The sequence below is a fragment of the Kogia breviceps genome, chromosome 1 (assembly GCF_026419965.1).
Source record: "Kogia breviceps isolate mKogBre1 chromosome 1, mKogBre1 haplotype 1, whole genome shotgun sequence".
NCBI lineage: Eukaryota > Metazoa > Chordata > Mammalia > Artiodactyla > Physeteridae > Kogia > Kogia breviceps.
In genome coordinates, this window is record NC_081310.1 from 87,724,532 (window position 1) to 87,747,773 (window position 23,242).

The following is a 23,242-nucleotide window of genomic DNA, read 5'->3' on the forward strand; positions in this document are numbered from 1 at the left end:
CATGGGCATGTGCACACACACACACACACACATATATTTTTAGCCTTGAAAGTCAATAACCTCATCAGGATATGTCTTTTGATCTACATATTCAGGTTTTCTTCACTTCAGGAAACTTTTTATTATGTCTGAGTTTTGTTTCTCTCTTTAGACACTTAATTATCCACACCTGGGGCCTTTGTTGTCTGACCTCCATATTTTACTTTCTTTTTCTTTTTGCCTTTTTCTGTGTCTTTCTACTTTGCGTTCTGTATTATTTTCTCAAAACAATTCTCCATTCCTTTAACAGATTTTGGACGTATGCATTCTCTTCTTACTGCTTCAAATTTGGATTTTATTTCTAACATAGGTTTGGTTTTTCTCCTGAGCTCTGTTATATATATGTATATATATATTTTCTTTTCTGTTATCTTATCATCTCTCTTTTTTAAAAACATCTTTATTGGAGTATAATTGCTTTACAATGGTGTGTTAGTTTATAACAAAGTGAATCAGCTATACATATAAGATTCTCATATTGGACTTGTTTTCTTTATGGCTTTTACTTCAATGAATAGAATTATATTCTGAGTTTTATATTTGCTTGAGAAAGCTGTGTATGTGTATGGGGGGCGGGTAGTGTTTTAGTGACCCAGGGCTGTTGATAGATTCAAAATGGGTATATCTTATTGGCTCACATTCCCACGAAATTTCTGTGTCTTCTCTTTGGGATATATTCCCTTGGGAAAAAAAAAAAAAAAAAGCAACCCAGATTATTCTGCCAGAAAGTCTGCATGGCTCACAGTGAAGCTTCTCAACTTGTTTGCTAATTTAGGGCTCATTTATATCTGTTCAGTTGATATAAACAGCTGCAAAGATCAATGTTCTCTCCCTGCTCTTTTTTAACTCATCTCATCTCAAAGACTTTTTGTTCATGAAATTACAAATGCTGACTGAGGACCTACTCTATACCAGACACCAAGTATGCAAAGGGATGAGGTGCAGACCAAAACTGATAAGGTTCCATTCTCATGAAGCTTATACTCTGGTATTGAGGAAGACAGACATGAAATGGGAAATAAAGAGGTTTCAGATATTGCTAAATTTGAGAAGAAAATACGTCATAATGAGAAAGTGGATGTCTTAGGGCTTGGGGCTTTCCTAGGTAGATTGGCTTCAGGCTTTGGAGTCTGAGTCTCAGATCACTTACATTTTAAAAATAATCTCTTTACTCAACAATTTACATTGGGGTAATGTCTTCCTTTGGCCATGTTTTATTTCTATGATCTGAAACAAGAGCTATCGAGGGGCAAGAGGTCTTTCAGATCCATACGAGCATAGTAATAAGAACTCCAAATGGACTCATGGGTTCCTAAGACCACAGACTATAACAGAAACTTGTCTAATTTACAAATTCTGACCAGACCACACTTGCAGTTACAATCCCACTCTAACCAATTCCTGCTCCCAAAGCCCTAAAAGTGCCTCCCCTAACTCCTCGCTGTGTGAGATGATGAGACTCTGTCAAACTGATTCTCTCCCTTGCTTTGCCAGGTAAACAAGCCCAGCTCTGGGGCACCCACAGATTTCCCTGGTTGTCTTGTCTGGGGCTTTGACGAGTGTCGCTCAGCCTCTCCCTCACTTTGTTTCTTCCAGAGCTTCATGAATTCATGGCCTCTGGGCTCCTATTCCAACTCGAATCACAGAATTCTGGGGCTCTAAGGGACACTAATTACTGTCTTATCTAACTTTCAGTAGAAGGTGAAAACAGCAAGACAAAGAAAATTTTAAAGTTTTGCCCAAATTATGAGCTAGCTATTTTCATATCCCGGGCTAGAATTCAGGTTTTCTGGCCCACGCTGACATCAGACAACCCGAGCAAGGTGTTTTTCATGTACACTGGCTCTTTCTAGGAAACCTCAGAGGTCCTGCTATGCATATCATTCCTAGAAAAAGTATTTTCTTTTTTTTTTTTTTTTTTTTTTTTTTTTTTTTTTTTGCGGTACGCGGGCCTCTCACTGTTGTGGCCTCTCCCGTTGCGGAGCACAGGCTCCGGACGCGCAGGCCCAGCGGCCATGGCTCACGGGCTTAGTTGCTCCGCGGCATGTGGGATCTTCCCGGACCAGGGCACGAACCCGTGTCCCCTACATTGGCAGGCGGATTCTCAACCACTGCGCCACCAGGGAAGCCCGAAAAAGTATTTTCTTAAACGTAGTTCATTACATGCCTTGGCCATCATTTGTTGAATTAGAGGTGAGCAGTTGGTTTAAGAACATTCTATGTATAGACTTGCCAGTGGCCTATGAGGTGTCTTAGAGCTAGGCTGCTTGACTAGTTAGACTAGTTGGAAGCACCGCTTTGGCAGTTGGGGCAGACGCTGAAATACAGAGCTGGACATCATACCCAGAAGTCCAAGGCAGTCAATGCTGAAATTAACAGGAGTTTTGAGTAAAGATAAGTTCTAAGATAGAGTCATAAAAATGAGGGTGGAAAGCACTTAGGAGCAGTAAGGACAATGGGGCAGCAGGACTTAGAAAGGAAAAAGCTGATGGGCCTAGGAGTAGAGAATAATGAACGCTTCTAGCTCATCAGACGTCAGTATAATCTGTTTTTGAGAAATAAGTTGAATTCTGAGAGATCTCCCAGTTCTTATTCCATGAATCTGAATATAATGTCTTTCCTGGTCTTTGTTTGTTTGTTTGTTTTTTATTCCCTGGATATCCTTAACAAACCCTCACCCACTGGAGACATCAGGGTTTTTTTCTTCTGATCTAAAATGATCTGATACACCAGATTCAAGATTTTTCTATTTATATTTCTCTTCTCTGAAAAGAAAACTGAACTTTCACTCTCTACGAAACAAAGATTCCAAGTGTAAACAGAAGCAATTTTGCTCCTAAAATGACACTTTTTCATGATTCTATGGGCAACCATGACCTGTACACCTATGATTCAGATACCTTTATAAATGTATGTCATACTGCAAGAAAAATTTTAAAAACATAATACAATGAAATGACACTTATTTTACTGGGTTAAGTCAAAAGATCACGGAAACCCCAGAAAACAAATGAGCTGGTTTTCAGGAAGCCATTTCCTCCCTTCCCTTCACCTTCAGCCCTCTTTAAACCTACTGGAAGAGCTTGAACTGCTTGAGAACCCTTTGGAGAAAGTAAGGTCTTACCCACTATATGCCCATATGACTGTGCTTGTAGCTAAATTAATATGTAAGTGTTATTGAGGAAATATGAGATGCTTCTGTGCATGGAGTTAAGAGAAATTGGCTTGGAGACTGAACATATAGGGCCTGAGAAGATAATTTGAGAAAACAAATTCATTTGGTAAAAGCTGGGGAAGCTTCTGAGCTATCATAGGGGTCTGGCTGAGCCAGGGATGGATGAGGATTAAGGCCCACAGATAGCTGGTTCTATGAGAAGGGAGCCAAGATGGGCATGAGGTTGATTGGGGTAGGAAACTGGAAGATCCATGCAGACCTCTGAAGGGGTTGGTACGAGAGGATCTGGGTCAGGGATGGGTCACTGGCAGGAATCCAGAGCTTACCGGTGACAGAGAGTCTCAGGGTCTCACTGCTCTGGGGGCCAAGGCCATTGTCAGCTGTGCAGTAGTAGTTCCCAGAATGCTCTTCAGTCAGAGAGAATCTATAGGACATTTTTCTCCATGAAGTAGCTTCTGTCTTCATGAGCAGCACACCTTCACGAAAAAACTGATACCAGATGGGCAGAGAACCTCTCTGAGCTTCACAGTCGAAGTTCACCTCATCTCCCACAAAAGTCTGGGTCCCAGGAGGGCTGAGGGTGAGGACAGGTTGAGACACGGGGACTGAGGGATAGAAACACTTAGTCAACAGTTGCACCTGCCACTTCCTGGAGCTTTCAATCAGTGGTTAGTGAGATGTCCAGTCTCAAGTCCACTGGCCCTCAGGGCAGCCCAGTGCCTCCCAGGCTTTTCTCCCCAGCTGTCTCCTGTTTTCTATGCTGGTCTTCTCCTTTCCCATCAGACCTGGACCTTCTTGTCTCCTGTATCCCTTTGTTAGGTGACCCTCATTCCTGTTTTCCAGAGGAAATGATGTTTTTTGGGAAGAAGTCCCTTATTTTGCTTCCACCAGGCTGACAGATTTACCTTTTCCCTTCCCTTTGCCATATGACCGTGGAAGATCTGTTCCCTCACCTGCCAAGCCTCTCTGAGTCTTCTTATCAGTCCCTGCTCTACACTTCTCCCTTTGCTGGGATCGGCCTCAGGCCTCTGCCCTTGGCCCATTTCTGTTCCAGATTCACATACTCTTCCCGGACCCTCTCCTCTGTTCTTACACTCTCCCTGCATCCAGCCTGACCCTCTCTATTTACAGGTGAGAAAACTGAGTCAGGAAAAGGTTAGGAGATCCACCTGTGGTCCCTCAGCAGGCAGTTTTCAGGGCCAGATGGGACCTGAGTCTGTCTCCTTACTCATGGTCTAATGCTGAATCATATCATCTCCTTGAAAGTGGAACTGGAGATTGCCACCAATGAAGGGAACAGCACAGGGCTCTACAGAAGTTATTTTCCTCTCACTACCACAACTACCTTAATAGCTTTCAGGGTACGATGGCATCAGATACTGGTAAAGTAGGTGGTGTAGTTTGGGGTGGTGTAGTAACTATAGTTACATGGTTGGAGTAACTGTGATGTTGCTACCTGTCTGTATCCTACATGGATTTGCACATTGGTTATTGCCAATAATTAATTGTTGATTGGAGCAACAGATATTTCCACAACTCTGGGATAGAGAAATGATTTGAGAACTATTAAGATTGATTGGAAACTCAAGTATCTGGGGATTTGAAGGATAAAGAAAGAAAAGAGAAAAACAGTGAATTCTGTAGATGCCAGGGACCAAGGAGGGAGAGAGAGAGAGAGAGATGCTGCAGACATATTAAAGGATGTGATGGTATCTGAACTTGTCAAAGGATGAGGCCCACAAGATAGAGACAGTTGTTCAAAGACCTGGGAGCCAATGGGGATATTAGAATGGTGTTATGGACTGAACTGTGTCCCTTCCAAATACATATGTTGAAGCCCTAATCTCCAATATGACTGTATTTGGAGATAGGGCCTTTAAGGAAATAAATGTCAAATGAGGTCATAAGGGTGGGAACCTAATCAGATGGGACTGGTGTCCTTATAGAAGGGGAAGAGAGAGGCCTCTCTCTCTCCCAGGGCACAGAGGAAAGGTCATTTGAGGACACAGAGAGAAGGTGGCCTACCGCAAGCCAGAAAGAGAGCCCTGATTAAATACCAATCTTACTGGCACCTGATCTTGGACTTTTAACCTCCAGACCTGTGAGAAAATAAATTTCTGTTGTTAAACCACTCAGTCTGTGGTATTATGTTATGGCAGCCTGAGCAGACTAATATAGATGAATTGGGGAAGAAGCAGGAAGTAGGTAAGGGAGTAGAGATTTGTTGGGATTCAGTAAGAGGAAGATTAGACCCAGGAATCACTGGACTATTTTTTTTTTTGATTGATAGAAAAATCAAAGACTGCGTATCATCTAAACCAAATAATGGTGACCTCTGACAGAATCTGGACCCTGAAAAGTTTTCACAGCTATGTTAGGAGAGTTTTGGTCAGACTGTGTATTTTACTGTTGATGATTCGCTATAAGGAATTCCTGAGAGTGTGGTCACAGGAAGGAGCTCAGATCTGCCAAACAGAGGCAATGAACCTGCTGTGATGCCATGTGAAACAAAAGCCTGTGAATTTCTGTAGCTGCAGTCTTTAGACTGTGGGGTAACAAACAACCTGATCCTGTGACTTCTGGTGGTCAGACAACTCACTTCTGGTGGAGAGTGGTCTCTCCTCACTGCCTGGGTCCCCAGGCCATCGTATGAGTACAGGAGTTATTCCCAGAATGCTCTGTGGGCAGAGAGATTTAGGGATGTTCCTCTACTATAGGGGTCTGGGGTCCTCAGGATTTCAGCCTCATGATAAAACTGATACAGAATTGAAAGAGAGGCTCCCTTTGTTTCACAGGGAAGATCTGGAACTCTATCTCATTCTTCCCAATATCCTGTGCCCTAGGAGCCCTGAGGGTGGTGAAAGGATGCCGCATTTGGAACTGAAAGAGACAACGAGGTAGTGGGAGGGAGGGAATCCCTGCACATCCTTAAATCAAGGAGGCTTGTGAAGAGACATGGCCCCAGGTTGTTCCAGTTCTAAAATTCTGTTTGTTCTGGCTTTATCCCAGGAGCCACTGCATTTAAGCTAAAAAGTAATTTGTAAATATGAAGAGTTCAGACATATGCCAATCGCTGAGTACTTTCTCTGACCTCCATTTCTTGGAGTTTCCAAAAGCTCCCACAATTCCTTCTATCACTAAATCCCACTCCTGTTAGTCTCTAACTTCTGGTAGATTATTCAGAGTAGTAAAGTATTGGCAACTATCAACATTCACTCCCACACATCCACCTTGTGGTGAAGTTTGAAAAGCCATCCCTCAGATAATATCTGGCAGACACACCTTTCACACTGATGGTCACTGGGTCACTGCGGAAGGAGGAGCGATTATTGCTGACAACACAGTAATACTCTCCATCGTCGCTGTTTTTCACCACAGGGATCTTGAATTCTGTTTTTGAGGAACTGTGAAGCTTTCTTTCTGTCCTCAGCTTTTTGAATTTTCTGTACCAAGAAACTGTGATGGACCCTGGAACTCCATTTACTGAGCAGATGAGTACCAGCTCCTGCCCTTCAAACACCAACTTTGGGCGAGGGTATATACGGATGTCAGGAACAACTTCTAAATTAATAAATAATGACACATGAGATTCTTGGTATTGGGGTGTCACAAACTGAGTCATAGAAGAAGAGTCTTAGAATGGGAAGGGCTAAGTCTGCTGACACGATAGGAAGTTGGTCTGGGCAGAATTGAGCTTGTTCCTTGGGATGAGGGAGAAAGTGGTGGAGAGACTGTGGTCCATCCATGGTTTGGGAGAACTTCAACTCCCTAATGAACTGGTGGAGCATCTGGCACAAGAGAAAAAGGCAACCCTGCCCACCTTCCCCTCATGCCCTACCTGTTAGAACATGGACTAATCATTCTGGAAATTACACCAGGTGCCCATCAGTGGTGTTGCTTGGGGGGAAGTGGTGGATGGTGAAGGGGACAGGAAGACCTGCCATCAGAGGTGCTTGTTCTGAAGCTTTGACAACTGCAATGGCTAGTTGGAAATCAATCATTGGCATATACAGCAAGCTTGCCCTGGAATAAGCACTTCTTAACACCTCTGCTGGTCAGTTAGATGGTCAGAGAAGGTGGACCCATAACAGTCATCCTAAAACTGGGAAAATCTGTGATGAAAGTGTTCTATACTCCAGGTGGTTATGGTTTTACACTAGGACGTTGGCTTAGGGCAGTGCCTTTTTAGGTCATCCTGGGGGCTTGAAGAACAAGGGAAGATACCTGGGAACAGAGAAGGAGTAGGGTTTGAGATTGGGGTTCCATCAGTTATGCTGGGGGAGATCCTATGCTAGAAATTACTATGTTGCAACTGTTGGGTAACACCCTCTCCACTTCCTCTCAATTTTCCAGTCCAAACCAAGGACCTAAGAAAAACCTGTTGCCTGTGAATGGAGACCAAAGATTAATAAAATCTGGACAGTTTAGAAGAAACATAGAACCTTCTTCTTTGCTTAGGAATGGGAGTGAATTTATGGAGAATGTTACCACTTTCACCCCTTCCTCACTTAGGAAAGCATGCACCCCAGATCTGCATCTTTCCTAATGCTCAAACATGTCTCCTATGAGACAGGTCAAATTTAATCAGAAGAGGCATTTGACAATTGGTTAGCAGTCATGCTTGAGGACCTACACAGTTTCAGAGACTCAGGGAAAATTAATCATGGGTAAAACACCATCCCTAAAGAGAGCAAGTTGAAACCATTTACTCCCCAAGCTCTTGTCCTTTGTTTTTTTTTATTCTTAAGTGCTCTGCTCCAGGGATCTAGCATTCTAGGAATCTGTCCATCTGGCTGAGCAGAGTCCATCCAGCCCAGTCGGAGGGCTCTGCCATAGCCCATGGCTTATGTCTATAGGCCTACCAGGAAAAAAAAAATGGTGTCAAGGAAGAGAAACTTCAGAAGAAAAAGAAAGAGTTGTATTTCATGGGATTGAAAGAAAAAAAAATAAATAACTGTTGTGCCACTCTGCCCGGCCCTTCCCAGCCCCAGTTCTAGCAAGTCTCACCTCACTAACACTCACTTTTCACCTGTATCTGTAATTTCTGGCTCTGTTTCTGGACAGAGGGAGTCATGCTCCGTGCCTGGCACCAGTAAAACCCCGAGTCTTCTCTCCATATGGTGGAGATCCAGTATTCTGGGGGGCTTCTCCAGCTTGACCCCAGGAGCCGTTTGTCTCTGAAGAAGTGAAACTGGAGCTGGACATCTGGCCTCTGTGGAGAGAGCTGGGTCTCACAGGTCAGAGTCACTGCTCCTCCTTCGGTGGGCTGCATGGAGCTGGCTCTCAGCACAGGACTTGGAAACAGCTCTAGAGAGAAGAATCACAATAGTCCCCAGAACAGTGAGGCTTGGAACTGCTCTGGAGAAAAACACAGTTCATCCTCAGCACCAGCAAGCAGAGCATACAAAAGCAGACAGAAGAGATGCCACCTTTGATTCCTAATATCCTTCAGCCCAAAGCACAGTAATACTTTCTCTGTTCCTTGTAGGACTGTGCCCTGAGGTTCAGTGGTATTACAGTCCACCCTCTTTATCCTCTACACTCTCAGGAGTCCTCCTTTTGACTAACCTATTTCACAAAATAATGAAGGCTTTACCTTGGACTTCAATTTTGACCGAGTTTGAAGAAACCAACTGATCATCTTCCTTAACTCCAATACAGTGATATTTGCCATTGTCCTTCAGACTTGCCTGATGAATATGGAATTCAGAGGATTTTTCAAAGACTTTAAGGACTTTTTCATTCTTGTACAGCTTTATAGTATTCAGTACTATGTTTGCCTTTGCTTGGCATCTCAGAATCACAGGTTCTTTTTCAAACACATCAAGTGGAGCCTGCAGGATTAGGTTGGCTGTAGGAAACACAAAGGCAGTTGTTTGTTTCATCTGATTGTTTCTCCCTTCTTTTCATTATTATTCCAATAGATTTTATAAGAAAGGGACTAAGGAAAAAGGATTCTTAAAATAATTATCATTTCTTTTTTTCTGGTCTTATCTATCATCTATCTATCTATCTATCTATCTATCTATCTATCTATCTATTTATCTATCTATCTATCTATCTAATAGTTTATTTTTTGGCCATGATGCACAGCTTGCAGGATCTTAGTTCCCCAGCCAGGGATCAAACCTGTGCCCATGAAATGGAAGTGCAGAGTCCAAACCACTGGACCACCTGGGAAATCCCTCTTTTTTTCTGGTTTTAAAAGGAACACATATGTTTGAGAAAATTTTGTAAACGGAAATGTAAATTAATCTTATCATCTCACCACCCAGATTTTTTCAAGTTCTTTTTTCTATGTACATGTATATGAGAGTCTGTGTGTATTTCTTTTCTTTTTATGAAATTAAAATATTTATCTACTTGATAATTTGCTTTTCACTTACATTGCTATGAACACTTTCCTATGTCATCAATATCATTCCTTAATCTGGTTTTCAATGACCACAAAGTTTTCCTACGATGGCAGTAAGGTAATTTATTTAATGAGTTTTCTCTTCTTGACCATTTAATGTTCTTCTATTTTGGTTGTATATATCTATGATTATTTCAGTAGGTAAATTCTTAAGAGGGGAATTGTCAGGTCAAAGAAGCTCTTAGCTCTTTGCTACTATACTGCTTCCTTGTTCACTAAATTAAAGAACGCTATAACTAGAAAGATACTGCTTCAACTCAAAACAGGTGGCTTTAGGACAGAAATGGAAATTTCTGTCTATCATCTATCTATCTATCTATCTATCTATCTATCTATCTATCTATCTATCTGTCTATCTATATCTATCTGTCAAATATTAACAAATCCTCATGTAGATTATTATTCCAAATAAATTTTATAAGCCTCAAACTATACATAGTTTCAGAAACCATTCAGATAAATTGCTTCTCAAATTTCCTTTTACCTGAGCAGCTTGTAAAATATATAAATTCCTGGGCCCTATTTCTATAGCTTTTGAATTAGTAAATATAGATGATTTCTGGGTAACTTTATTATTTCTAAACTTTTTTCTTTCATTTCCTTCCCACCTGGAGAAAAGATCAAGCCCACACGATTACTCGGGAGTGAGTCCTGGGCCTGGCATCTGTAATCTCCAGATTCATGGACCTCATGGGTGTTTCCTGAGGTTTCACTTTGTATTTCTCCCGGAAGATACCAACGATACCATTTTATTTTCTTTGATGCATCAAAGTGAAATGCTTTGCAAGTCAGTGTCACATTCTCTCCTTGGAAGACAGTGGTCCATGGAGGATGGAGGAAAATTACAGACTTTGGTTCAGTTGCTGTGGATGAAAGAGAAAGAATCTGAGGTGGAGTGGCCTGCAGTTCCCATCACAGTGGTTTGTGAGGCCCAGACTGGAGGTCCCGGCTTTGGAGAATCTCTAAGAAATCCCTCTGGAAAGGTCACTGATTGCTCAAGTCTGTGTTTCAACCAAAACACTCACCCAGCAGAAAGTGACTGCTGAGGGGATGACAATAGGCAAAATGATTTCAAGAGGGTGATACCAGGCAAGGTTCACTGCCAAATGTCAATGGGAAAAAAAAGGTAGGTTAGGCTGTTATGGAATTGGATCCTGGGAAATGTCATCCCCTGTCCCTGTCACTTCATCATGTTCATAAACTCATAAGAACTTCCCAGGGAGTTGTTAAAATCACAATTTTGCACTTTCCAAAAAAAGGATAAATCATATTAAGATTTTGGCACTGGAAAAAGCTTGAGAGATTAACTTGTCTAACACCTTCATCTTATAGATTATGCCCAGGAAATGCCCAGAAAAATCCCATCATAGCTAATTGTGGTAGAGCAAGGAATGGACAAGTCATTAGCTAGAATCCAGAAGGGATCTAACTAAGGATAAAACACTGGGCAGCTGATTTTGGACAAGAGAGAGTTGGTAGTGAGTTCTTGCTATTTATGAGTGCTCAAATATCCAAAATACTCTCTGACCCAAAAGATTGGCAATTAAGTGTCAGAACTTTAAAAAAATGTGTATACAGACAATTTGTCCTCTCCCTCAATCTCCTCTTTTGGTGCATTTCTTCCTCTTAAGGGCCCGTTTGTTGGATGTTCTTATGCTCCCCACACATTTCCTGGAGGATTTTACTCCTAAAACTTTAAAGAATGCAACATTCCCACTGATATCTCCACAGTGTGATGTTTTCAGAGAAGTTCTGCAGGCTTGCTGATTGGAGAACATCTTATCCCAAGTCCTGCACGTTTGATATGGAGTTAAGATGTCCTGCCTTGTTATCTGGGGTCCATTTGCAATAGGAGTAAGTGCAGGACCTAGTGACAGCCAGGAGTTGCTTGTACATTTGTTGCTTCTTCCAGGGAGGGTCAGAGGATGATTATGGCTATCCTGGCTCTTGGGAAATGCCAATAGACCAGGTGATACTTTCACATCTTTGCCGACCTCAGCAAGAGAAACAGGAGATATTAGAGATCCTCAGGCAATCATCAAAAATATTTCATATTTATTAGGGAGACACTCTTATCCAGGGACACTGAAGTACATAAGAAAGGAGAACTCACCAAATTGTCCACTGACAGGAGCTGTAAAAATATAAAGAGCCAGAGATGAGCACAGAGCAAGGAATCTTTTACTTTTCAAAGGGAATGCTTCTTTGTTTGTTTTCATTCATTTATTACTTCTTTCATTAAAATTTATTTTTAATGTAATAGTCATTTGTCAAATGTCTATTTATACTGGTCATTGTGCTTGGACTAAAGCGTGAATTAAAAAGATGAATAAAAAATGATATCTGATAAAAGAAGTTGATTTGTGGGATAAACAGAAACCTGAAGCAAAATAATATAATTATAATACAGGGTATAAGTGTAGTAATAGAAATACACATGGGGCATCTTGAAGGCAGAAGGGTCACCCATCCCAGTATGTAGGGTCTGTGTGTGTGAGTCAGTGTGTGGCAAAGAGGGTGGGAGGACCATGAAAGATATCTGAAGGAAGTGATGCTTGAAAAGACTGAATGAGAACATAGGAGTCAGCCAGGCAAAGATGTTTGTGTGTGGCAAGAGCTGATGGGGAGTGTAATTAAGACAGAAAGGGCACATATGTGAAGAAATAGCACTGGTGTTCAGAAGTTGAATGGGGGAGCGGTTCTGGAAGATAGAGAGTTTAGGGGAAATCAGATTAGACAGATAGGCAGGGCCTAAGTTATGGATGGTATGTAGCTATGGTTTCATCATAAAAGTAACAGGGAGCCATGGAAACGTTTCAAGTAGGAAAGTGACAAGATTAAAAGTTGTAACTTATTGGAGCACTCTGGCAGATGTAAAGCAGAAGTACTGGAGGGGAGGCAGAGCAAGAGATGATGATATTTAATTTTCTTCAGAATGTTTATCTGAAATTATCTTATCTGCTTGTTTACTCTGTTTGTTTACTTTCCCTTCTCTAGAACAGAAGCTATGTGAAAGCAGGGACTTCTCATGTTCACCATATATCACGCAGAATTTATAACAGTGCCTGGCTTATAAGAGACATTTCATAAACATTTATTGAGTAATGAATTAATTAAAGTACTAAGTTAGTAAGTATCTCTACTTGGGAGGATATGGGTTTGAGAAAGGAGTATTGGAGAGGTAGAGGAGGCAAAATTGTCTAGTTTGTAAACTGATTACACATTCCAGATGAGGGACAGATTTGATTCATTCATTCAACAGAAATTTGTGGAATGCCAACTGTATCTGGGAACTGAACAAGGCAATGGAAATCCAGGAGTGAGCAAAAGGGATATTATCCCTGTCCACATGGGGCTGATGAGAAGTAATCCAAACCTAAGTGTTATAATCAGAGCAATGGATTATTTGCCATTTTCTAAATATCTTGGCACCATGGATTTGTATTGTTTTATAAGTAGCTAATATTTTTCTGAGTGTATTCTATGTGGTAGATATTCACATACATTATTTCATGTAATCTTCTTAACTATCCCTATGAGGAATGTTCTATGATTATCCCCATTTTACAGACCAGAAACTGTTTAAGTAGCTGTTAAGGGCAGAATGGAGTTTTTAACCCATTTATTTGAACCCATCCTGTTTGACCCCAAAGCACATGCTCCTGGACATTGCCCTATCCTGCTCCTTTGTTTTGGTGACACACTAGGATGTGCTTCCTATTTCTGGAGTATCCCATGCAGCTTCCAACAATGGGGTCCTTTTTTCTCACATTGTGCTGCACCCCATCGCTGCCCCCTCCAGCTCCTACTGTCTACCTGTTTCAAGAAGTCATTACCAGATACTTGGCATATAGTTTGTTAACCACTTTTACCGTCATTGGTAACTTTGCTTGGACAATTGTTTAACTGAGTTCTTGTTACATAGATATGTCTTGTACATCGGCCTTGTTGAAGGCCCTTCTATATCATGAGCTTCCTAAGCACAGAAATGCTGCCTCCCATGTCTTCCCATCACTCTCAGCACCTAGCATAGTGCTGTGTATTAATGTTACTAAATAATTTGTTGAACAAATGAATAAATATGTTTTATTCTAATATTTTCAACTTCGGTAAAAAACCAACCAGTTGATACGTGTGAATTGATAGACTTATACACTCCCACAGGCACGAAGAGAATATCACATGTTGGGAGTGACATGAGCAAGATGGTAGAAGAGGAGGTCTCTAGTCTTTGTCTCCACCCTCTACAGAAACAAAGTTTTGGAGCCATCTACAAACAAAAACTGAGAGTTTTGAGATCTAGAGATTGTGAAACCCCATTGGAGCCCACGACCAAGGAGGGCCACTTCGAGAAGACAAGCACATGCACTGGTAGAAGACTCACTGACTATGATCCCAGCTACAGACTGAAAACTGCCTTATTCTCCTGTAAACTCAACTCTAGCTCCACTTGTCCATGGTCCTGCCAAAAAATCAGTCTTTTCTGCCAAAAAAAAAGTTGTCTTTTCTGTCAAAGAATCCATGCTCATCCATGCCCTTGGTAACAGCCCACCAGCCTCAGACCTGAGTTCTATTGCTGAAGCAGTTCTGTGACCAAGATCCAGTCCCACTCTACTGTAGTCCAAAGCAGTCTTGCCTGCCCAGGGTTCTACCCAGGGACCCAGTGAAAGCCACACCTGTAAGCACCCCTGGCAACAGAACTTCATGTCTTGAACTTGACTGTGGTCCTTAAAGCCATCCTGTGACCAAACTCCAGTACCATTCTACTGAAGTTCAGGGCAGTCCTGTCTGCCCAGGGACCAGCCAAGCAACCCAATGAGAGAATGCTCAGGGACCTAGCAGAAATCACACCCATCCATGCCCTTGGTAACAGGTTTGCCAACTGCAGATCCAAATGTAGATCCAGCAATAACCATGAGATCAAGCTCCAGCCAAGCTCAACCATGATCCTGGGGGCAGTCCTATAAGTTCATGGAAGAAGCAAGAGTATTTAGCAGTTCAAACAAATAAGTACCAGAAAGAGTGTCTGCTTTTCTAAATTCACAGACACCAATGCAGAGCTACACAGATCATATTTGTCAGGCAAATATGACAACATCAAAGGAAACGAATAAAGATCCAATAACTCACCCTAACAATCCATGAACTGCTTGACTAACATTTCAAAATAATAGTCTTAAAGAAGCTCGATGAACTATAAGAAAAAGCAGACAAGTAAATTAATCCACAAACAATAGATAAACAAAATGAGAAGTTTAACAAAGAAATAGAAAACATAGAGGGGAGCGAGAAGATGGCGGAAGAGTGAGACGCGGAGATCACCCTCCTCCTCACAGATACATCAGAAATACATCTACACGTGGAACTTCTCCTATAGAACACCCACCGAACGCTGGCAGAAGACCTCAGACCTCCCAAAAGGCAAGAAACTCCCCACGTACCTGGGTAGGGCAAAAGAAAAAAGAATAAACAGAGACGAAAGAATAGGGACGGGACCTGCACCAGTGGGAGGGAGCCGTGAAGGAGGAAAGGTTCCCACACACTAGAAGCCCCTTCGCGGGCAGAGACTGCGGGTGGCAGAGGGGGAAGCTTCGGAGCCGCGGAGGAGAGCGCAGCAACAGGGTGCGGAGGGCAAAGCGGAGAGATTCCGCAGAGGATCAGTGCCGACCGGCACTCACCAGCCCGAGAGCCTTGTCTGCTCACCCGCCGGGGCGGGCGGGGGCCGGGAGCTGAGGCTCAGGCTTCAGTCGGATCCCAGGGAAAGGTCTGGAGTTGGCAGAGTGAAAACAGCCTGAAGGGGTTAGTGCGCCACGGCTGGCCGGGAGGGAGTCCGGGAGAAGTCTGGAGCTGCCGAAGAGGCAAGAGACCTTTTCTTCCCTCTTTGCTTCCGGGTGCGCGAGGAGAGGGGATTAAGCGCGACGCTTAAAGGAGCCCCAGAAACGGGCGCGGATCTGCCGAAGAGACAAGAGACTTTTTCTTGCCTCTTCGCTTCCTGGGGCGCGAGGAAAGGGGATTAAGGGCACCGCATAAAGGAGCTCCAGAAACGGGCGCGAGCTGCGGCTGTCGGCACAGACAACAGAGACAGGTGTGGGACGCTAGGGTTGCTACTGCCGCCACCAAGAGGCCTGTGTGCGAGCACAGGTCACTCTCCACACCGGCCCTCCCGGGAGCCTGTGCAGCCTGCCACCGCCAGGGTCCCGGGATCCAGGGACTGCTTCCCCGGGAAAACGCGCGGTACGCCTCGGGCCGGTGCAGCGTCACGCCGGCCTCTGCCGCCGCGGACTCACCCCACATCCGTGCTCCCCCCACCGCTTGAGTGAGCCAGAGACCATGAATCAGATGCTCCGTTAACCCCGCCCTGTCTGAGCGAAGGGCAGACGCCCTCGGGCGACCTACGCACAGAGGCGGGGCCAAGTCCAAAGCTGAACCCCAGGAGCTGTGCGAACAAAGAGAGGGGGAGGTCTCTCCCAGCAGCCTCAGAAGCAGCGGGTTAAAGCTCCACAGTCAACTTGAAGTGCCCTGCATCTCTGGAAAACCTGAATAGACAGTGAAATATCCCAAGTTGAGGAGGTGGACTTTGGGAGCAAGATATACTATTATTTTCCCCTTTTTTCTTTTTGTGAGTGTGTATGTGAGTGCTGCTGTGTGAGATTTTGTCTGTATAGCTTTATTTTCACCATTTGTCCTAGGGTTAGACCGACCCGTTTTTTTTTTTTTTTTTCTTTAATAGAAATTTTTCTTCTTAATAATTATTTTTTTATTTTAATAACTGTATTTTACCCTACTTTATTTTGTCTTCTCCCCTTTCTTTCTTCCTTTCTTCCCTCCTTTCTTTCCTATTTCCTCCTTCCTTCCTTCCTCCCTTCCTTCCTTTATTCCCTCCTTCCTTCCTCCCTTCCTTTCTTCCTCCCTCCCTTCCTTTCTTTATTCCCTCCTTCCTTCCTCCCTTCCTTTCTTCCTCCCTCCCTTCCTTTCATCCTTCCTTCCCTCCCTTCCTCCTTCCTTCCTTCCTTTCTTGCCTTTCTATTTTTTTCTCCCTTTTATTTTGAGCCGTGTGGATTAAAGGCTCTTGGCACTCTAGCCAGGTGTCAAGGCTGTGTCTCTGAGGTGGGAGAACCAACCTCAGGACACTGGTCCACAAGAGACCTCTCAGCTCCACGTAATATCAAATGGCGAAAATCTCCCAGAGATCACCATCTCAACGCCAAGACCCAGCTTCACTCAAGGACCAGCAACGAACAGTGCTGGACACCCTATACCCAACAAAGAGCAAGGCTGGTCTACAGCCCCATCCATTAGCAGAGAGGCTGCCTAAAATCATAATAAGGGTACCAACATCCCCATACACCCCACCAGACGTGGACCTGCCCACCAGAAAGACAAGATCCAGCCTCATCCACCAGAACAGAGGCACTAGTCCCCCCAACCAGAAAACCTGCCCAACCCACTGAACCAACCTCAGCCACTGGGGGCCACCAAAAACAGATAGAACTACGAACCTGCAGCCTGCAAAAAGGAGACCCCAAACACAGTAAGATAAGCAAAATGAGAAGACAGAAAAACACAGCAGATGAAGGAGCAAGATAAAAACACACCAGACCTAACAAATGAAGAGGTAATAGCCAGTCTACCTGAAAGAGAATTCAGAATAATGATAGTAAAGATGATTCAAAATCTTGGAAATAGAATAGACAATTTGCAAGAAACAGTTAACAAGGACCTAGAAGAAATAAAGAGGAAGCAAGTAACGATGAGCAACGCAATAAATGAAATGAAAAATACTCTAGATGGGATCAGTAGCAGAATAACTGAGGCAGAAGGACGGATAAGTGACCTGGAAGATAAAATAGTGGAAATAACTACTGCAGAGCAGAAGAAAGAAAAAAGAATGAAAAGAACTGAGGACAGTCTCAGAGATCTCTGGGACAACATTAAACGTACCAACATTCGAATCATAGGGGTCCCAGAAGAAGAAGAGAAAAAGAAAGGGACTGAGAAAATATTTGAAGAGATTATAGTTGAAAACTTCCCTAATATAGGAAAGGAAATAGTCAATCAAGTCCAGGAAGCACAGAGAGTCCCATACAGGATAAACCCAAGGATAAACACACCGAGACACATAATAATCAAACTGTCAAAAATTAAATACAAAGAAAACATATTAAAAGCAGCAAGGGAAAAACAACAAATAACACACAAGGGAATCCCCATAAGGCTAACATCTGATCTTTCAGCAGAAACTCTACAAGCCAGAAGGGAGTGGCAGGACATATTTAAAGTGATGAAGGAAAAAAAATTACAACAAAGATTACTCTACCCAGCAAGGATCCCATTCAGATTTGATGGAGAAATTAAAACCTTTACAGACAAGCAAAAGCTGAGAGAGTTCAGCACCACCAAACCAGCTTTACAGCAAGTGCTAAAGGAACTTCTCTAAGCAAGAAACATAAGAGAAGGAAAAGACCTACAAGAACAACCCAAAACAATTAAGTAAATGGTAATAGGAATGCACATATCAATAATTACCTTAAATGTAAATGGATTAAATGCTCCCACCAAAAGACACAGACTGGCTGAATGGATACAAAAACAGGACCCATATATATGCTGTCTACAAGAGACCCACTTCAGACCTAGGGACACTTACAGGCTGAAAGTGAGGGGATGGAAAAAGATATTCCATGCAAATGGAAATCAGAAGAAAGCTGGAGTAGCAATTCTCATATCAGACAAAATAGACTTTAAAATAAAAACTATTACAAGAGACAAAGAAGGACACTACATAATGATGAAGGGATGGATCCATGAAGAAGATATAACAATTGTAAATATTTGTGCACCCAACATAGGCGCACCTCAATACATAAGGCAAATACTAACAGCCATAAAAGGGGAAATCGACAGTAATACAATCATAGTAGGGGACTTTAACACCCCACTGTCGCCAATGGACAGATCATCCAAAATGAAAATAAATAAGGAAACACAAGCTTTAAATGATACATTATACAAGATGGATTTACTTGATATTTATAGGACATTCCATCCAAAAACAACAGAATACACATTTTTCTCAAGTGCCCATGGAACATTCTCCAGGATAGATCATATCTTGGGTCACAAATCTAGCCTTGGCAAATTTAAGAAAATTGAAATCGTATCAAGTATCTTTTCTGACCACAACGCTATGAGACTAGATATCAATTACAGGAAAAGATCTGTAAAAAATACAAACACATGGAGGCTAAACAATACACTACTTAATAACGAAGTGATCACTGAAGAAATCAAAGAGGAAATCAAAAAGTACTTAGAAACAAATGACAATGGAGACACGACGACCCAAAACCTATGGGATACAGCAAAAGCAGTTCTAAGAGGGAAGTTTATAGCAATACAATCATACCTTAAGAAACAGGAAGCATCTCGAATAAACAACCTAACTTTGCACCTAAAGCAGTTAGAGAAGGAAGAACAAAAAACCCCCAAATTTAGCAGAAGGAAAGAAATCATAAAGATCAGATCAGAAATAAATGAAAAAGAAATGAAGGAAACAATAGCAAAGATCAATAAAAGTAAAAGCTGGTTCTTTGAGAAGATAAATAAAATTGATAAACCATTAGCCAGACTGATCAAGAAAAAAAAGGGAGAAGACTCAAATCAATAGAATTAGAAATGGAAAAGGAGACGTAACAACGGACACTGCAGAAATACAAAAGATTATTAGAGATTACTACAAGCAACTGTATGCCAATAAAATGGACACCCTGGAAGAAATGGACAAATTGTTAGAAATGCAAAAGTTGCCAAGACTGAACCAGGAAGAAATAGCAAATATGATCAGACCAATCACAAGCACTGAAATTGAAACTGATTCAAAATCTTCCAACAAACAAAAGCCCAGGACCAGATGGCTTCACAGGCGAATTCTATCAAACATTTAGAGAAGAGCTAACACCTATCCTTCTCAAACTCTTCCAAAAGATAGCAGAGGGAGGAACACTCCCAAACTCATTCTACGAGGCCACCATCACCCTGATACCAAAACCAGACAAAGACGTGACAAAGAAAGAAAACTACAGGCCAATATCACTGATGAACATAGATGCAAAAATCCTCAACAAAATACTAGCAAACAGAATCCAACAGCACATTAAAAGGATCATACACCATGATCAAGTGGGGTTTATTCCAGGAATGCAAGGATTCTTCAATATACGCAAATCAATCAACGTGATACACCATATCAACAAACTGAAGGAGAAAAACCATATGATCATCTCAATAGATGCAGAGAAAGCTTTTGACAAAATTCAACACCCATTTATGATAAAACCCTACAGAAAGTAGGCATACAGGGAACTTTCCTCAACATAATAAAGGCCATATATGACAAACCCACAGCCAGCATCATTCTCAATGGTGAAAAACTCAAACCATTTCCACTAAGATCAGGAACAAGACAAGGTTGCCCTCTCTCACCACTCTTATTCAACATAGTTTTGGAAGTTCTAGCCACAGCAATTAGAGAAAATAAAGAAATAAACGGAATCCAAATAGGAAAAGAAGAAGTAAAGCTGTCACTGTTAGCAGATGACATGATACTATACATAGAGAATACTAAGGATGTTACCAGAAAACTACTAGAGCTAATCAATGAATTTGGTAAAGTATCAGGATACAAAATTAATGCACAGAAATCTCTGGCATTCTTATACACTAATGATGAAAAATCTGAGAGTGAAATTAAGAAAACACTCCCATTTACCATTGCAACAATAAGAATAAAATATCTAGGAATAAACCTACCTAAGGAGACAAAAGACTTGTATGCAGAAAACTATAAGACACTGATGAAAGAAATTAAAGATGATACAAGTAGGTGGAGAAATATACCATGTTCTTGGATTGGAAGAATCCACATTGTGAAAATGGCTGTACTACCCAAAGCAATCTACAGATTCAATGCAATCCCTATCAAATTACCACTGGCATTTTTTACAGAACTAGAACAAAAAATTTCACAATTTTGTATGGAAACACAAAGGACCCCGAATAGCCAAAGCAACCTTGAGAACGAAAACTGGAGCTGGAGGAATCAGGCTCCCTGACTTCAGACTATACTACAAGCCCACAGTAATCAAGGCAGTATGGTACTGGCACAAGAACAGAAATATAGATCAATGGAACAGGATAGAAAGCCTAGAGATAAACCCACACACATATGGTCACCTTATCTTTGATAAAGGAGGCAAGAATATACAGTGGAGAAAAGACAGCCTCTTCAGTAAGTGGTGCTGGGAAAACTGGACAGCTACCTGTAGACGTATGAAAGTAGAACACTCCCTAACACCATATACAAAAATAAACTCAAAATGAGTTAAAGACCTAAATGTAAGGCCAGACACTATCAAACTCTTAGAGGAAAACATAGGCAGAATACTCTATGACATAAATCACAGCAAGATCCTTCTTGACCCATCTCCTAGAGAAATGGATATAAAAACAAAAATAAACAAATGGGATCTAATGAAACTTAAAAGCTTTTGCACAGCAAAGGATACCATAAACAAGACCAAAAGACAACCTTCATAATGGGAGAAAATATTTGCAAATGAAGCAACTGACAAAGGATTAATCTCCAAAATTTATAAGCAACTCATGCAGCTCAATAACAAAAAACCAAACAACCCAATCCTAAAATGGGCAGAAGAAGTAAATAGACATTTCTCCAAAGAAGATATACAGATAGCCAACAAACACATGAAAGAATGCTCAACATCATTAATCATTAGAGAAATGCAAATCAAAGCTACAATGAGATATCATCTCACACCGGTCAGATTGGCCATCATCAAAAACTCTAGAAACAATAAATGCTGGAGAGGGTGTGGAGAAAAGGGAACACTCTTGCACTGCTGGTGGGAATGTAAAATGATACAGCCACTATGGAGAACAGTATGGAGGTTTCTTAAAAAACTACAAATAGAACTACCATATGACCCAGCAGTCCCCCTACTGGGCATATGCCCTGAGAAAACCATAATTCAAAAAGAGTCATGTACCAAAATGTTTATTGCAGCTCTATTTACGATAGCCAGGACATGGAAGCAACCTAAGTGTCCATCAACAGATGAATGGATAAGGAAGATGTGGCACATATATACAATGGAATATTACTCAGCCATAAAAAGAAATGAAACTGAGTTATTTGTAATGAGGTGGATAGACCTGGAGTCTGTCATACAGAGTGAAGTAAGTCAGAAGGATAAAAACAAATACTGTATGCTAACAAATATATATGGAATCTAAAAAAAAAAAAATGTCATGAAGAGATTAGTGGTAGGATGGGAATAAAACACAGACCTACTAGAGCATGGACTTGAGGATATGGGGAGGGGGAAGGGTAAGCTGTGATGATGTGAGAGAGTGGTAGGGACATATACACACTACCAAATGTAAATTAGATAGCTAGTGTGAAGCTGCCGCATAGCACAGGGAGTTCACCTCTGTGCTTTGTGACCTCCTAGAGGGGTGGGATAGGGAGGGTGGGAGGGAGGGTGGCACAAGCGGGAAAAGAAATGGGAACATATGTATATGTATAACTGATTCACTTTGTTGTAAAGGAGAAACTAACACACTATTGTAAAACAGTTATACTCAAATAAAGATGTTAAAAAAAAAAAGAAATAGAAAACATAAAAAAGAAGCAAACAGAAATCTTGGAGCTAAAGAATACAATGACTAAGCTGAAAAATTCAATTGACACCTTCAATAGCAGAAGTGATTATGCAGAAGAAAGAATCAGTAAATTCAAAGACAAGCCATTTCATATTACCCAGTTAGAGGAACAAAAAAAAAGAAGACCAAAAAAGAGTGAAGACGACCTAGGTGGTTTTATTGGATAACATTAAACCAATCAATATATGCATTATTGAAGTCCCAGAATGAGCAGAGAATAAGAGCATAAAGATTGTTTAAAGAAATAATTAAAAACTTCTCAAATCTGGGGAGGGAATTGAACATCTAGATACACAATTCCCAAAGGATCCCAAATAAGCTAGACATCAAAAGGTCCAAGACATATTATAATTAAACTCTCAAAAGTCAAAGACAAAGTTTTGAAATCAGCAGGAGAAAAGCAAGTCATCACACACAAGGGAACCCTAATAAACTTACAGTGGATTTGTCAGTAGAAAAACTGCAGATCAGGAGAGAGTGGGATAATTAAAATACTGAAAGAAAAATCCCTGCCAACCCCCAATACGATACATGGCAAAGCTGTCCTTTGAAAATGAAGGCGAGATAAAGACTTCCCAAGATAAACAAAAGCTGGGGAAGTTAACTACCATAAAACATGTTGTAAAAAAAAGCTAAAGGAAGTTCGTCAAGTTGAAATTAAAGGACACTAACTAGCAACATGAAAACACATGAAATTATAAAATTCACTGTTAAAGGTGAGTATACATATGGTTTGACTTATGATTTTTCAGCTTTGTGATGGTGCAAAAGCAATATCCGTTTGGTAGAAACCATACTTTGAACTTTGAATTTTGATCTTTTCCTGGGCCAGCAATATGCAGTATGATACTCTCTTGTGATGCTGGGCAGCA

The 23,242-nt window shown here is 41.5% G+C and overlaps 1 protein-coding gene across 1 annotated transcript in view; it reads right to left on the bottom strand.

Annotated features, from left to right (window-relative positions):
• Positions 1–23,242, bottom strand: part of FCRL5 (Fc receptor like 5) — a 49,836-nt gene that overhangs the window by 23,379 nt on the left and 3,215 nt on the right. Inside the window, exons 2-7 of the mRNA XM_059069704.2 lie at positions 11,743–11,763; positions 10,238–10,492; positions 8,811–9,065; positions 8,237–8,521; positions 6,497–6,775; positions 3,541–3,819 (exon numbers count right to left, since the gene is read on the bottom strand). Coding sequence (XP_058925687.1) covers positions 3,541–3,819; positions 6,497–6,775; positions 8,237–8,521; positions 8,811–9,065; positions 10,238–10,492; positions 11,743–11,763 — 1,374 coding nt within the window. The remainder of the gene's footprint in view (positions 1–3,540; positions 3,820–6,496; positions 6,776–8,236; positions 8,522–8,810; positions 9,066–10,237; positions 10,493–11,742; positions 11,764–23,242) is intronic.